The following is a 17,896-nucleotide window of genomic DNA, read 5'->3' as shown; positions in this document are numbered from 1 at the left end:
CTTGGCAGGCACTCCTTGGATCTCAAATCCTACGAACCAACATAAAACTATTCAAAAGCTAGTAAGACTAGAACCAAGTCCAAAATCACAACAAAGACATACAAATACCATCAATGTCACAGACTTTAAGAGCTACCAGGAGATAGATAGATATTGGGAAGACTGTTGCTCCTACACGTCGTGAATGACATTTCTTACTTCTTCATTCCCTTCTGTGCTCATGAGTAGTTAAAAAGCACCTATCCCCAAACCTATTTCAATACTACACAAGTAACCAAGGTTTAAACTCACAGCTGAAAGAACATACTCCTATGTAGGTCAGTCAAGTAGCAGGAAAATTCTCAACATTTTTTTTTTTTTTATCCCCAACTAGAACTCATGGATGCCTCCTCAATAACTCAGCTATTCTTTAAATGAGTGTAAATGTCCAGATCTACCCTTCCTTTTTACTTGAGGAATCAGATCTTGAGTTAGAAAGAAATCATGAGGATAATCAAGTCCACTCTCTGCTTCTCACAGTACTAAACAATATGACTTAGAGCACTTTCCAGATCCAACTCGGAACTCTGACAGCTTTGGTGCTGTGACCGCATCCCTGGGGAACCTGTTGCTGTGACTGATCAAATTCTCGGTGAAGAACCTTCTCCTAATGCCCAACCTGGACATCTCCTGTCCTGTCACTACTCACCAGAGAGAGATCAGCATCTCCCCCTCTACCGCCCCCCCAAGAAGAAGGTGCATACTGCGCCCTCAGCCTTCTCCACGCTGCACAAGCCAAATAACATCAGCTGCTCCTCCCGTCTTGCCCTTGAGCCCTTTCACCATCGTGGTTGCCCAGACACATTTGATGTTTTTCTTATACTGAGGCACCCAAACCTGCACCCTGTACTCAAGGCGGGGTCACAGCAGTGCAGTGTAGACCAGGTCACCTCCCTTGACCAGCCAGGTGGGCTGTGGTTGATGCACCTCAGGGCACAGTTGTCCCTTTTTGCTGCCAGGGCACACTGCTGACTTGTATTCAACCTGCCATCAACCCAAACACCCACATTTCTTTCCACAGGGCTTTCTTCAGCTTCTCATTCCCCAGTTTGTGTTTATCACTGGGATTATCACGTTCCAGGTGGAGAATTCGGCATTCACTTTTGTTAAATTTTATATGGTTGGTGACCACCCAGCTCTCCAGTCTACCCAGTTCTCCCTGGAAGGCCTCTCTACACTTGACGGATGCCACAGCTTTCTCCTAGTTTAGTATCATCAGCAAACTTATTTAATGCACATTCAATTCGTGCACCTTGATCATTTATGAAAACTTTGAAGAGCCCTAAATTGAGTCCTAGGGAACCCCACTGGCTGCTGGGTTAATTTTTGTGCACTTCTGTGTTTAAAACCCAAATGTCTTTTCTCTTGAAGAGCCATCAGTAATAGATGTAAACAGGCCAAAATGTTGGTCCCAAGCTGAATTTGGCCCCTTACACAGTTCCATCGCTCTTTGCACTCTCAATTTTGTGGAAAGACAACACAGCTTTTTTAAGTGTACAAGATGTCAAAACCTCATGTTGCACAAACCCATGACCAGTTTTTTAGACCCACAAGATCCTGCTGATTTTACACAGCCACTGGGTGACTCCTTAGCTTTTCGTGTGTGAGTTGCTCCTCTGTCTTACACTAACAAACAGACTGAACTTCTCCTATTTCATACACGATAACTTGGAAACTTTGCATAACATGAAATTCTAAACTTACCATTTCAGAAAAAAAAAAAAAAAAAAAAAACCACAAAAAAACCCACCACAAACAAATAAACCCAACCAAAACAACCATGATCTATTCTTGGGAATCTCTAAATGAAATAGGAAGATGAAAGCAAAATGCTTAACTAAAAAGCTAGTCTTCAGAAAAGTTTATGTTTATGGGAGCTGCAATGTAAAGACTACTTGATTAATCAATTTAATCTCAACCATGCTATGTGGAAAGTAGAGGTTTTTTTCCTGTCTATGTACATAAATGCATCTGAGTTTTAAAATTAAAGCAATTTCATTGTGTTTACAGACAGAGCACAAGCAAAATTCACTTCCACAGAACCATGGACAATAGCAAGACTTGCTTAAATAAACAAAGAAAAAGAATCGGCACAATTTAGCATGCTTTGATCCCACATTTGCTCTACATTGCAACACGTTTTTCTTTTGCTTTACATTTTTAGTTCTTAATGTAATCTACCTGAAACTGCATGAACTCTAATTAAACTATACGGTAACAGTGTCATTTGAAAAAGCTCTCAAATGCAAGGTCTTACAACTGACTGCATTTTTTATTGCATCAGCTAGTGTTTTATGCAAGAAAAACTTCAGAAAAATATTAATATAAACATACATAGTTTATAAAGACAAAAATAGCTTTACTAACCCTTTTGTAAACATACAGCTTTCAGCAAGGGCCAGCACAGTCATTATTCAAACTCCTCTTAACCAGGCCTGCTCCTTTGCTATGCTCTCTTAATCAGTTCTGCACTGCATATATATCTATAAATAGATAAGTTAGTCTCAGAAAAGCCATTTTTATGTATCTAGAGTGGACTTCACACCTTTAGACATGTCAAGACAAAAAGCAAACTACTACGTTAGTGCAGTGCAAATTACTATACAAATGTGAGCTATCAGCAATTTCTTGAAGGGACTCGTACTACGAACAAGTTTCCAGAAGTGATTTTTCCAAAAAGTCTTAAAATTTTGACTAATCAGAGGAGATTTTCATAAAGCAACATTACTTAACCCCTAAAAAATCATAGTACTCTCTCTTCCTGCAAAATACCATGCTCCTATGCCACAGGATGAGAACTCTTATTGTTCCAGAGACAGAAGAAGGAAAAAAGCCACCAGAACATAACATAATTGACACATGCAATTCCTAAGTCTCATTATTGGAAACAGCTGAATTGCTATGGCTGAAATAAAAACTAAGGCATCAACTACTTGAGGGTAGATAAGCCGGATATACAAATCCTCCTGCATATTTGATTTTCATAAATGCCAATTCTTTACTTTTACAACACGCAACTTTTCAGAACACATTTTTACATAATCTGTATGGTATTTCAGTGTAGGTTTTTATGTAATAATTCTGGTATGCAGAGTATATAAGATAATCATTAAACCAGGCTTTTGTGGAAGCAAAAGGTATCATATTTTACACAGGTAAAAACTGAGAAAGACATCTAAAATATCTGTAACTGGCAAGGAAAAAAACTAAGAATATATAGAAAATAAAAATAAAAATCTCGGGATCAGGTACCAGACTATCAGTTCGTTACTTTCTGTGTTTACCTGCATGCACGTGCACAAACATCTGAATTCTTTAAAGCTATAAAATTTTGTTACTTCAGGTACCTCCACCTTTGGTTTTACCTCTACCTCTACTTTCTGCTTTGAACTTTATGGATGTAGCACTAGTCACATATATTTAATTCTAAAAAATATTATCTGTAACAGTTTGAAAGTGCCTTATTTAAGTTAACTTGCGATTACCAGATAGTCATTACAAGATGTAAACTTGTAAGGCTCACTACCTTAAAGTCTTCATACATTACAGTACTGAATATGCATAAAATATTTTTAAGCCATATTCCATATGATTATATGCACTGCCAAACAAAGTGGGAAGATCTCTACTGGTTTTAGAAGACTTGCAATACTTCATACATTCCCAAGACCTGACAGACTGCAGGAGTACTTCAGCTTTCACTTGAAAGAACCACGGAGTTTTTGAATGAATTTGCTAATTCATCCATTTGAATATAACCTGATAAAGAGGCTCTTTCAAGCTAACTACCTAAAAAAGAAAAAAAGAAAAAAAGGGAGAGTTCACATGTGTGACGCCTACTTTACAACTGCATGGACTGTTCCCCGAAGTACCAAAGTATCAGAAACTGTGAAACTAAACTATAATGCTATAGTTTTTCAGGTACAGTGCTCAGGAGACTATTAATGTCATCTAGAACCTAGTCCTGGATTTAAAAACCAGCCATTCTAAAGTCACTGAGAGACCTCTTACTTTATGGCTAAACTTCATGTAAATAAACGCGGGCTACTTCCTACTTGGAAAAGTTTGCAAAGCAAACAAGCCCTGGCTATGTACTGTATGAATACACTTTGGTCCTCTGAGGTAGCCTCTTTGCATCAAGAAACTGTAAACATATATTCCACACAGTATTTCATAGGGAATTTTGATTTAATGACCCAAAAAGACAACTAAAAAATGTATTTTCATATTAGCACTACACTTACTTAGTGCTCTTACAAAACTAACAAAAAAAAAAAAAAAAAATCCAAATTAAAAGCAGTTCATCCAATGGAAAGACACATACTGGGATTAAACATCAAGTTATAGACAAGTAATTCAATCTATTTGAACTTGGATGAATAAAAAACAAAACACCAAACCCAAAAAACAAAACCCACCCAAAACAACAAACCCACTCCTTGAAAAAGTTCGAAAGCCTAATTCAATTCAAAACAACTCTGTTTAAAGTTATACTATTTGCTAGGATTTACAAGAAAAATGCTGACAGAATAATTAATTTTTTAAAGTTAAGTGTGTATCATCAAAAAAGGGAGGACACAGTTTTACTTCTCTGAAACTCTTCAGTACCTGTTATTGAGCTATGCATTTAATTCACTGTGATCACGCAACAGAAGGAAGCTACAAATGAGCATAAGTAAATGACTGATTTTTAAGGGAGGAATGTATATAGTCTAGCAAGTTTAAGATGACAAAGAAGATCTGCATCTTATCTCACCAAAAGTTCAATCTCAGGAAACTGAAATATTTGCAAGCAGGTTCTAAATCACACAGACACCAACGAGTGTAGATCTTAATTGTAGAGATTAGCTGGCTAGAAGTTTCCACTATCATTAATGATCTACGCCAAAGAATACTGATTAGATGTTTTCTGTCCTAGCAAATAGAAGATTTCACGCATCACAGGTCCAGAAATATTTCAGGAAGTAGATGAAAGGCTTTCAAAACCAAACTAATCCCTCTCAAAGGGGATGCATTTAATATAAAGTTTTATTAGCAAATACTTGATATAAAATTAATTTTAAAAAAATAACATTAGTGCCATAAATGGAATAAACAATCTACTGGGACACGAGCTACACAATCTAAACAATCTACAGAGACAGCAAGGTGGGAGGTGGGTATCAAGTAAAAAATCATCCATTAATTGGTTTATAGCACTGTGAAGGAAGACTGATATTGCAGAGATAACATGCAACTAAAAAAGGAAAAAAAAAATATTGTAATTAGTGTGCTACAGTAAGAACACCTCCCACTAGAATTTCCATATGGGCAGTTCTGCCATCCTTAGGACTATATATGGACTTCTTCCTAGCCTCAATAAACTGAACAAAGCCGAGTAACCTTAAAACACATTCACAGCTCAAGTGCCAAATCCTTATCCATAAGGAACTAAGTCAGATGTGTGAGTTGATAAGTTTTTATTACCAAGAAATCCACATGCCCATTTCAGTTTCAAGCTTATTAACCAGTGGCTCTTTAGCTCACTGTTTTGCCTGATGATTAAAAGAGGCATTTCACCCACCAATTTCTTCATATGGCTACAAATGGTAAAGAATTTACTGCATTTCTTCTGTACTAATCAGTTTGACAGTCACATAATCCCTCTGTTGAAAACAAAACACTTTTTCTCTCCCATTCAAACCTTCCTAAGTTTCAACCACTTGATCTAGTTATGTCTCAACAATTTAAAGAAATTTCAGCTGTGAAACATTTTATGTCCATTTCAGTATTGCTTTACTATTGCCGGTCTCTTAATATCCTATTCAATCAACTGAAGCACATTCAGCTCCTAGAGTCTACATTAAGCAGTCTCAGGATTCTTCTCTGACATTCTTCCTTTTCTTTTTTACCGTCTTTCAAGATACTTTTTATGCTCTTGTCATTAGAACAAGACACAGAACTCAACTGCAATTACTGAAATAAAACATTACCATCATACTTTTATTGATGTCATTACTAAAAGTTAATTCTCTGTGAGGGTACGATTTTTAAAATATGTGCACCTGCTTTTTCATAGCTTCATACTAAGAACTTATATACAACTAACCCTACACAGCTTTCAGGAAACAGATCAAATTTTGAAAATATTCTTCTCCATGTATGACCTCTCATGCTGTTGTCTTCACCCAGTTCACTTACCAATCTGCTTTCATTATCAGTGACTAATTCTTAGTATTCAGGTTTGATTAGAAATAGATTAACTTTCTCTGATGAAATATGCTTCAGTTAAAATAATTTAGAAAAACATAGATGTTTTGAAGCAATAGTTCAATCTGAAACTGCATTAGTCTGATTATTTCAAATTACCAGTTCTAAGATTTCTTCCTATTATCCAGTCCAGATGATACATCAGAAATGTCTCACATGTATTTACAAGATTAATCCTTTAATCACAAACAAAGCCACTGGAATTAACAGGAAAAGAAATTGAACAGATTTAGGATCACAATTTATGGCTTATGACTAGCTACTATACAAAAATTTATAAAATATTTGATTAAATAAGCAAGAGAAGTTTCACAAAAAGCCATAGAGAATTTCAATTACATTCTATACTGGTTGTAAAAACAAGATTTTCTAGCCTTAAACAGAGTTTTCCTAACTGAAAGCATTTCCAGACCAACCAGCATCTAGTGAAACTATACACATCTGAACAGACCACCTGAGAAACGCAACTTCAGACTATTCCAATTCACTATATGAAAAACAAAACCCACCCAATATGTCTCTTTTAAGCACTAAACAATTAACTTATCATTCAAATTTTAACTAAAACATATATTTATATAACATGAGGACCCTGATAAAAAACCCACAATTTTAAAATTAATTATACAACAAAATTACCTGCAACTCCAAATGTCAAAAATCCCAAAGCAATTATTTTCCCAGAATTTTGATCTATAGGATATCAACTACCATTAGGCATTACTGAACAACCTTAATGTTCAAATCTAATTCAGTATTAATGATGGCAATTTAATTTTATTTTCTTAAATAGCAGACCTACTTTATCTTTGTAAGCAAGTGTGCCAAAATAAATTCTTGTCTACCCTACTTTACTTTCTCATTATCTAACAAAAACATCTGAGCTTTAGTTTACCAAGTCTATCGTACTTCCCATTATTACTGGAATAATAAGAGAATTCTGGTCATTCAAATAAGATGACTATCTCATGAGAAAATAGTCCTTTAAACTGAATTACAGGTTAAAATAACCAACCAGTGATTGAGAACAAAGGATTTCATCTTCATATAATAAAAGACATAATCGATTCTTCATGGGAGAAGACATGAAAGGAAATTGCCAGTGAAGGATACTGTGGAACAAAGTCATCACAATGGAAGTGTCTGCTCAACAATCTACAACACAAATCCATGGAAAGTAACCCATTTCAGTCAAAACAAGCCATGACCAGTAAAGGTGTAATAATTAAACAGTTTTTCCAATCTGTCCCATTTTGACAAAAAGGGGTTAGAGAAGAAGTCCCAAGGAAAGGTTATCCATATAATCTAAGCTGTACAAAATACAGGTGAGAAGCAAAATACTATCTATTCTCGGACAAGATAAGCAAATACAAGTAACAAAACTACTGGCGTTCCATGCTAAGCAAATAACACTGCCATCAACTAGCATAAGCACGCTTCCTTAGCTATCCCTTGTAACTCCACTCTCTGCATAGTTCTAAAGCACTGAAGTACTGTGAATGTTTAAATTATGTGCTTGCCACATAAACCAAATTTTTAATGTGTATTTTCATCTGACACAGATAACAACTTTTCAGGTTTCTTGCCATAATAAATTGTGAAAATTTGCCTAAACTGTAATATTGTCCTGAGAAAAAGTATCTTATAAAAATCTTTCAAACTTTAGTATTTTTTCTTCATATGGAATATTCCACATAAAGTGAATGTGTATACACACTTATATACAAACGTGCTTGAAATGACTTGGCAGGAATTATTTCTTTTCCTTCGATGGAAGTCCAACCTATAATACGCCACTCTCAAATTCAGTTGCTTCATCTCAATATTATTTGCATTCTCTACCCTATAAAGCAGCATGAGGAAACCTGATGTAATTCAGGGTGACCTTTCTGGGGACTAATAACTTTGGACCCCAAAGCAGGTCCTACACTTTATAGCACCCAGCTTGTTTTAAGAAGCAAATCTTAAAGGCAACTGCATGAAAGCACAAGCCTAAGTCTTCGCAATGAAACAAAGATTTTTAAATGAACCCCTAGATAAAGGTGAAACATTAGCAATTATTTTCAAGTATGCTTTGCCAACTGGTCTTCAAATCTGTGAAGACAGATGCAGTGCTGAAACTTAGGTTCTAATGAAAGTTTATACAAGCACTTGGTAGTAGCCTTGGCACTGCCATCTTAATGCAGTTAATATATCAGCAGTTTTCAAAAAACTGCAGACTCATCAGTGTTAACTGTATTTATTACACAAAATGTTTAACACAACTGAAGGAGTTCAGACTAATTACATTTATTCAAAAGCCTTCCACAGTGTTGCAGTTTAGTGCTTCTAATTAAAAAAAAAAAAAAAAAAAAAAAAAACCACACAAAACAAAAAACAAAACCAACCAACCAAAAAAGCCAAAAAAAACCAACCAACCAAAGAAATCACATTGGTATATGTAACAAGTTTAACTGTCATATTTCTTCCAATACATTAGCCACAAAATCTATAAATTCTGCATAACATTAAGACAATATAACTACACTTACACTGAACTGCACAAGTCCAGATTCTGCTCTCACCCATGTTTTCATATGCACAGTATTACCGATACTTAAAAATTCAAGAAAAGCAAAATTGTAGCTCCAGTTCTCCAGTTACCAACCAAGCCATTCCAGGCCTTAAGATTCAGACAAACTGCTGGGTAGTATTCACTTCAAGTGTAATCAGCTTAGGCTGAGAAGCTATCAACCTAGAGTGAGCAGACAGTATATAACCTGAAGATAAGATTCTACAAATCTGTAATCCCAGTTTCGCAGCCAGTGGAGCTGTCCTTCACAGTGCATAGCCAAGCAAGCTGGAGATATGACATCTCATGCTCTCTTAAGAGCATAGTACCATGGCAAAAAAAAAATCTAAGAAGCAACTATGAGAGCTGCAGTCAGTGACTTGCTCTAAAGCTTATGTACACAGACCTCATCAACTAAATGAAAACAGAATCATCTGGGCTGACGTGAGGTTTCCATATCAAGACAAGCAGAACGGGAGGAAGAGCAACTCATTGCTCTGTAGGCAGGAAAACCTGACTGCAGGCCATTACTAGCAGTACTATTTCAGACCTTCCCCAAATCTCTTTCCTGCCAAGCTATCAAAGCCTTTATGCAGTTCTGGGCCCGATTACAGGAACACGTGCCAGAAAACAATGGTCACAAAGTCATCATATACTGACAGCTACCACCTACACAGACATAGAAACAAGGCAGCTAATGGGAGAGAAGCAGGACATCAGCCATTCTAGATGCAAAACCGGTAAACAGGATGGAACTGGTTAACATATAAAAAGTGAAAGAGAGGTGAGATACAGTGATCATGAAACAGCACTCTTTACTAAGAGGTATCCAATTTCAAAACCCCAAGTAGCATCTGAGGCATAATGAAAGTCCTAAAGGACAGAAAACTCTTCTAAATAGCATTGCTTGCAAAACTGACGGAAGTTACGCAAACTTTGCGACTCGTCCCTTACAAATGTAAATTCCAAATAAGCCTGAATAATGTGATAAAAACATTATGAAAAACAAAGATGTTGTTGTTCATACACTGCATGTATCCAGAATGGCAAGGAATAAATGTAATTAAAATGGACTGATCTTTCAGGAATAGCTGTGGGGTATTTAAAGTTTTAGGCAATATATAGCCATAAACAGCTTATGCAAGTTTAAATCAACTCAGTATGAATACTGAAAAGAGATTTGTATGCATGCTTTAAAAACAGTGAAAGATTGGTATAAATTAACAGCAGCCAAATTAGTGAAAATCAAATTTATCATCTCTGTAAGGCAAACTTCTAAAGACAGATTTATTGCAGTTATATGGAGAATACAATTGAGTTTTTATGTCTGTCTTTTCTTTTGATATGATTTTATTCCAATCACTTGAAAAGTTGGAAAATTAAAAGCAACATTATGCAGTTCTGAGAATATTTGCACAAGCTTTAACCTAGTAAAAAAATAGTTTCAAATAAAGACCTCCCTAGCTAAATCACTAACTTAATTAGTCTTATTCATCCATACGCTTAAGGTCAATCACCAGATTACTTACAGAACTAACAAATTCCCTACTTCCTTCTGCAACAAAAAGCTAACAAATTCTAATTAATCTGTAAAAGCCCAACAAAATCAAGCTTCATCTCCACATCAAGAATAATCATTGAATCATAAGATTAGATAGGGTTGGAAAGGACCTTAAGATTGTCCAGTTCTCCAACCCCCCTGCCATAATGAAATTATTTCTTTAAAAATCAGGTGTTTTTTTAAAAATATCTTACTGTAACATGAAAAAAAAAAAAAAAAAAGGAATGGCATTACATGTTTTAACAAACAATCTTCTGACATATTTCAAGGAAAATGAAATTAAGTGAGCTGCTCTAAGTTACATGCGTTCGCTAACAATCACTCAACTGCTTAAGTGGACATGAACTTATACAAGTCAACAAGAGTTTTCAGGCTTATTCTATAACTGCCAGACTTAGGTCTGGCTCATTTCAGCATGTAAGCTGACCAGCTTCTGTTGCTCCCATATCAGAGTCAGAAGGAACTGTGTCTTTTTCTTATATAGCCTTTTCTGAGTTCAACATTTTGTCCTTGAACAGTCACAGAAAACACACTGAGACTCCCTGCTGGTAACTCAGATATCTGCAGTCTGAAGTAATAAACTTAGAAGTAGCCTAATAACCACAAGTTAGAATACACATAGTAGTCAAAACCTACTTTTAGGATTTATCTTTTTGAAATTTCGAGCAAATCTGAATGCATGAATAAATCACAAGAAAGAGACCATCCTTCAAAACAGTTATTTTATAGTAGCAATTCTAAAAGCCTTCATTTCAATTACTTTTTAATTTAGGATATTACTACAGTCTTAATCACCCAGAACCAAAATAAACTCTCAAGTGCACATAAAGACCATCCTCCAGTAATTTGAATTATAGCAGGTTAACTTAAAAAGAAACAAACAAACAAACAAAAAAAAAAAAAAAGTATTTTGACTATTTTAAAAGCATTTAAAATATATTTAAAATGTATTATTTTCCTTTTAGTCCTTAGGTCTACTTGCAAATTTTGCTTTTTAACTCCTTTACACATCATGAAAAGTCCGGCATTCACTCAGGAATACTGATCAAGTGACTGAAGAAGTCTCTGGTTAAGAGCTAATACTGCCTTGCTTCAGTATTCCGTGTGATGTCCAACAGAGACTACAGCCGGCAAAACTGGAAATTGTTCAATCTTCCTTCATGCGTATTAAAGACAACACTAGTTTTGTTCTCCTATGTTCAAAACACTCAGGATTGACCCCACAAAGGGTCCCCTGCTGGTATTCCTTATTAGATGTCCTTATCCACACATGCCAGTTGTGGCACTCCCTTTTCCAATGTGAGGGTTAAATCTCAGTATGTAGAGTAAGAGATAGCACCACATTCCCTACTAAAAGTTCCAGACTAGTCACTGTAATTCAAGTAATTTGATCTTACATCCAGTGCAAATTTTAGACCAAAACTAAGAGAAAACTACTGCAAAATTTCTAGAGCTTATCTTCAATGTATACAAGACTGGCAGTGTACTGCCATCTAGGTTGGAAAAGACCTTTAAGATCATTGAATCCAACTGTTAACCCAACACTGCCAAAATCCACCACTAAACCTTGTCCCCAGCTGCCACATGTACACATCTTTTAAATACCTCCAGGGATGGTGACAACACCACTTCCCTGGTCAGCCTGTTCCAATGCTTGATAAACCTTCTGGTGAAGAAATTTCTCCCAATATCCAGTCTAAACCTCTCCTGGTGTAACTTGAAGCCATTTCCTCTTGACCTATCACTTGTTACTTGGGAGAAAACTCAGGATAAAAACCTTTTGAGATGAGTATATGTTTTTATTTCACCTTTACCTCTGAAGTGCAATACTGTAAAGTTTTTCATTTCTCCTCTTAAAGATACAGGTCTTCTTGATAAAGTATGACAAAGAAGAATATGTTGAAGACTCTAAATGCTAAATCATATCCATATATGACATTAAGAATGTCAAAACTGGTTACAGGCAGGTCTCCTGCCCTGTAGAAAGATTGATTCTGGACTGCAAGACTGGTTTGTTTTTTTAATACATATATATATATGTGTGTGTGTGTGTGTGTGTGTACATATATATATATATATATATGTATGTGTGTATATATATATGTATATGTACATATATACATATATATATATATATATATATATATGTATGTATAATGATGAAACATTCTTATCTGAAATCTCTACGTACCAAAATCACATAAAGATATACTGGGCTTTGCCTCAACATCTTCCACAAGAGAGAAGACCTTACCAACAGTTAAACTATTTGCATGAAAACCAGACCAATTCTAGATCTAAAACCACTGCAAAAACAATGTATCTTGAGGACACTCCACACCTTACATTTTCAAAAGTAGTTTAGCATGAAATTCCATCTTAATTACTTTCACTGAAGAGCATATAAAAATGTAAGAAATATCTTACTAAATCTGACCATAGATTAATTTAGTCCTGTATTCAGCCTTTGTTTACAACAATAATAATACTAACCGAATCTTGCCATGATGGCTTATTCCTTCCATTCCCCCTCACTATCCACAACTGTCATATAAGAGATGTTATAATGCCTACTGTACTTCCTATCTGCTCATGTGACCACCTAAATATTAATTTTTCTCATCCTTTTAACCCTGCCTCCACGATCTCCTGTAACAATAGATTCCAGAATATATTTGGACAGTATCCAAAATGAAGTATTTTCTTTCATTAATTTTACATTTAACTCGAGCCACTTCCAACAAAAGCTTCTTAGTTTAAGAGGTTTTGATGAACAACAGTTCCAGAATTCAACTCATCCGCCATCTCGAACATTTTTTCAAACTTTGATCACATCCTATCCCCATTTAGACTTCTTCTCTCTAGACAGAAAGACTGCCAGTCATATAAGATTTGTGCTTCCAGATCTCTACCAAATGTTGTCTTCAGTACTTTCTCAAAAGGACGATATTTAAAGCAAGTTATTAGGGCACAATACTGAAACACAGAAGCCAAACAAGAGTCAAAAAAAACCCTGACAAAGATAGACCTCAATACTCACCCATCATTAGAACATGTTAAAAATTCTTCCTTTATCTTTGGATGCCAACAGCCTGAATTGAGCATTGCTGTGTGACCCTAAGGAAACATAAACAAAGAGGTCTTACATTTTGTAAGATGTCCTACAAAATCTTTTTTCCAAATTTTATGCCAAATCCTTCAAGCAAAATCACATGAAAGCTGAGGTCCAAATCAGACCTTTCTGACCATAGTAATGGCTGACTGACATCACAATGAATTAACAGACTATGTATTCTAATCCATTTCATCATTGGTTGTTTTTATTTTGAATTATAAAAACCTTCTATTTATATTTTTTTGTTTCACACGTCCCCTTTTTCTCTTGGGAGAACTGTAATGCAGAGAAAGGATGAAACACCAGGTATCAATATAGTGTCATGCAAATTGCTCCAAGTTAAATAAAAAAGCCAGGAGTAACAAGAATTGCCACGGTGACATATAAATCAATGCCAAACTACACTAGCCAAAGACCTTATTGGAGGAAACTAAGGAAACAGAATTCAGGAGTCAAGATGACTCAGGCGAGTTCTTCATAAAAGATTAGAAGCTCCAAATCAAATAGTCAGCCCTGTTTGTTTAGGACAGAAAAAAACAGAAGGCAAGGATTTTATCCCAAGTAAACAATTGCCATTGTGGTAACCACCAATATAAAACATTTTTGTCCAGTTGGCTTTACTTCTTTGAAGCACAGGAACATCCTCATTGACTACACTTAAAAAGAAATCTGGAAACTACTCCTGGCAAAGCTGGAATCACTACAGTTTGCTTTTAGCACAAATATGGAGAGGAATACTGAAAAGTTAATTGAGTGATATAACAAATACTTTAGCATTTTGACTGTTGGACCACAATATGCTGGAATCCTAGAAGTTTACAAGAGTCTGTAAAGAAAACTGAATTATTTTTAAGTAAACAAGAACTGAAGCAGATGTTACTATTTGATCATTTTATATATGTATCACTAGCCAAAAGAAATTATCTGACAAGAACAGCATTTAGCCTAGTTACTTGGCAATATACTTTACAAGGAAAAAAAAAAAAAAAAAATCAACTTTATCATCAGTTTGAGCAGTAGATTTTATCATTATTTTTTAAGCTTCAGCTACTTTAAAACTGACCTGAATTTAAATCATTTATGTAAACAGAGTATTTGCCTTACATAGTTTGTGAAAATACAAAGTAGTCAAAACCCAATCAACTGTTTTTAAGATACTTCAAAACTATGAATCAGCTCATCTTCATTTGTATTTTTAGCTACTATTAAAGTTGCATACATTGCTACTTATTAGTCTTAACATTTGTGGCATACAAGAATAATAACATTGCCTTAAAAGAAGTATATTGTATTAGCAAAGGAACAGAGGGTAGAAGAAAGCAAGATCCTTGACCAGATCAATAGTTTCTAATTTTTTCTTTTTTCACTGGCTGGACAAGTGTATGGGGGAATTTGAAAATTTTTATGAGATATACTTTTAAATAGATGAATTTGTTCTAGCTTCAGAGAAACATTAGTTGGAAGAGACCTTTGGAGTCTACCTAGGTCAACCTCCTGCTCAAAGCAAGATTTATAGCCAGCAACAGATCAAGTCAGCTACGGGTCTTCAAAATCTCCATGGATGAAGGCCCACAACTTCTAGTATGTAACAATGGAGGGACTACTGCATTCCAGAGACAGGGCTTTGCATTATTCTTCTTACTAAACTTCATGAGGTTTCTCATAAAGAGCAAAAATACACCATTTAGTCAGTCTTCTGGCATTCAAGTAATTTCTGAGTTTACCTTTGTGTTTGTCATATCCACAATGTACTGGTCTCCTTTTATGCATTCCATTACTGGGAAGCCATCTCTGTCAAGAACTTTTGCCTGGGAGTTACCAGAGACAACGAGAATGACATCTCCTGTGCTGCTATACTGTAAAGATCTGATTTGATGACTAAAACAAAAAGAAAAAAAAAAAAAATTAGCTTCTATAAGCCCAGACTAAAACAAAAGCATCAATGGTTAGAAAACGTACTGATTGCAAAAATAGACCCATATACACTCCTATATCAAAAAGGTGGGACCCTCCCCCCATTAATTAATGGATTAAAGCTTTTTATTCCTCGTGTGTGTGTGCGCACATGTAATGTTTTTCTTTCTTCAACTACACAGTACATCAAACTGTAAACATAATTTAAAAAGTTGGCATCTGAAATGTCATTGCTGGCAAACAATTTAAAGAATGCTCTTATAACACCACAGAAAAAATAGCATGTCAGATTCAGCTCTTCAGGGTTGACATTCTTTTTCATCTTCTCAAAAGCAACACGTGGATTCACATTAATCCATAAATTAGAATAAAAGAATGTTGTAGTCCTCCATAAAACTCCACTGTATATTGTTCACTTGCTGGAAAAGTTCTCTTACATACAACTTTTGTTGATTGAGAAAAGCGGGAAAGACATCACGGAATGCAAGACAACAAAAATTATTAACTGAAAATGGGAGGATGGCTGATGACTGAGTTCATTTATCCCTCTGATCCCCTACCCAGCTATATTCCATTAAAAGGATGGCAAAGAATGCAAACCTCTCTATCCACTCCACACCTGCCAGAATTCATATCCTGGTACGTTAACTGAACGGGCACAATAACATTACTTCATATTAACTCTTCAACTCTGCAACTAAATTAATTCCAAATTAAAGATTGTGATGCATTTGCCAGCTAGATTTAGATTCCCATAGCATTCAAACTGTCCTCAAAGTAGTATCTTCCTTCTGGCAAAGAAGCCATGCACATTCAAATCCTAGCAATATTAAGAAAACTATTTTTTAACACAATTTCACATAAGTTAAATAAACACTGAGATGATCAACAAAACCAAAAATACAACTTGTAATAATTAAATATTTCTTGTCTTATACGGTAGCAACTTCATGACTGACTCAGCAGTAGGTATTAGCTGTTAAATCTGACCTCAAACTGTGAGTTAGTACACAAAAACACTCCAATACATATTTTAAAAGTTCTGCATTACTCATAGTAATGCAAAGTAAGCATAAGTTTCTCATTCAAAAAATGTCTGGCAAAACTGATTACATTATGATTCAAAAGCCAAAAATTGCAACAAGCACCCTGTATTATCTAATTCAAACTGGCAGCCAAATTGGCCCAAGTATTATAAACTCTGATTTTTAGTAGAAAGGAGACACGCAAATCTGGGAATTTCTAAAACAGATGACAAGCGATGCCTGAAAAAGCATCCTGAATCTCAAGAGCAAAAATGGATGCTTGCTCAGAAGAAAGCTACATTAAGCTCAAGAGGAAACACTGAAAAAAAAAAAAAAAATATTAAAAAAAACCCACAAGAGAAACAATACCTGAAGTCTAGAATATTCTGTTCAAACAGATGATAAAACTAAAGAATGCACCAAATTCAACTTTAGAGCTAGAAGCGTTATCTTACGAATTAAAAAATTTTCCCCAGCTATACTTCTGAGTGCTCTTGCCATATTCACGATTCACAAAACCTCAAAATATTCCTTAGCCTCACCCGAGTATGCAGCACACAGAATGAAGTACTTATCTAGCTTCTCATACTTTAATGCTGAAATTGTCAAAAGAAAATACCCAATACATCTACAAAGCACACATTCATGCTTTGCACTTCCCATTTTTGAAATATAAGAACCAAAAAGAAACACTTAAAATCTACGTTAAAAGATCATTTTTGCTTGATACATGCATCATACATTAACAGTATGGCCACTGGATCTGATCAAATAGCTTGCCCAGAATTAAATTCAGATTCCTGAGAGAATCCGCAATATGTAAAGGACCACAGAGTCTGAGAAAACTGTTTTTCAGACACTGAAGTACTGAAATTAAAACTACAGACATTAATACTGTCAAGATGGCACTGTTCATATTTTGACCACTATTGTCTCATTACTTCTTTGTATTTCGATATCAGAGTGATAGAACAAAACTTGGTTTTAAAGTTTCTTCTAACAAGGAAAAGCACCTGATTTTATAGTGCCTAGTACAATGAGAACATAACCAATAATTCATCACATCAGTCCTGTAAAAAAATTTAATCTGAGAGGAAGGATTTCCACAGCTTTGATGTAAAGCTAAAAAAAACCCTAAACTTTGTGACTGTGCAATACAGCTTTTAAAACTGCATCCAAAAAGTGGTTCTATAAGCAAGGTATTTGCAAAGCTCCTAAAGTTACCACTTTGCAGATGTTTACTGGAGTATGACCAACAGTGAGGCTCTGAAGAGGTAGTTCTTAAAGAAAACTTTTTTGGTTTTATTAATGTTAAAGCAGAAGTATTGGGAAACTTAGAAAAACAGTTCCCCTTAATAGCATTAATCCAAGTCTTTTTGCTATAAAACTGCCAAATGTGCATAGTACTTTCTGCCAGGACAGGGCTACATACATGGGAAGAA

General features: G+C 35.2%; 1 protein-coding gene across 4 annotated transcripts in view; it reads right to left on the bottom strand.

Annotated features, from left to right (window-relative positions):
- WDR70 (WD repeat domain 70) overlaps window positions 1–17,896 on the bottom strand; it is a 114,798-nt gene that overhangs the window by 61,459 nt on the left and 35,443 nt on the right. For all 4 annotated transcript variants that reach the window (XM_080637847.1, XM_080637845.1, XM_080637848.1 and 1 more), the window contains 2 exons: window positions 15,240–15,393; window positions 13,441–13,517 (listed from right to left, as the gene is read on the bottom strand). In XM_080637847.1, the coding sequence (XP_080493973.1) occupies window positions 13,441–13,517; window positions 15,240–15,393 (231 nt within the window). The remainder of the gene's footprint in view (window positions 1–13,440; window positions 13,518–15,239; window positions 15,394–17,896) is intronic.

This window comes from Psittacula echo (genome assembly GCF_963264785.1).
Source record: "Psittacula echo genome assembly, chromosome: Z".
NCBI classification, from domain to species: Eukaryota; Metazoa; Chordata; class Aves; order Psittaciformes; family Psittacidae; genus Psittacula; species Psittacula echo.
Note: the sequence above shows the minus strand (reverse complement) of the source record. Positions and strands in the feature narration are given on the sequence as shown.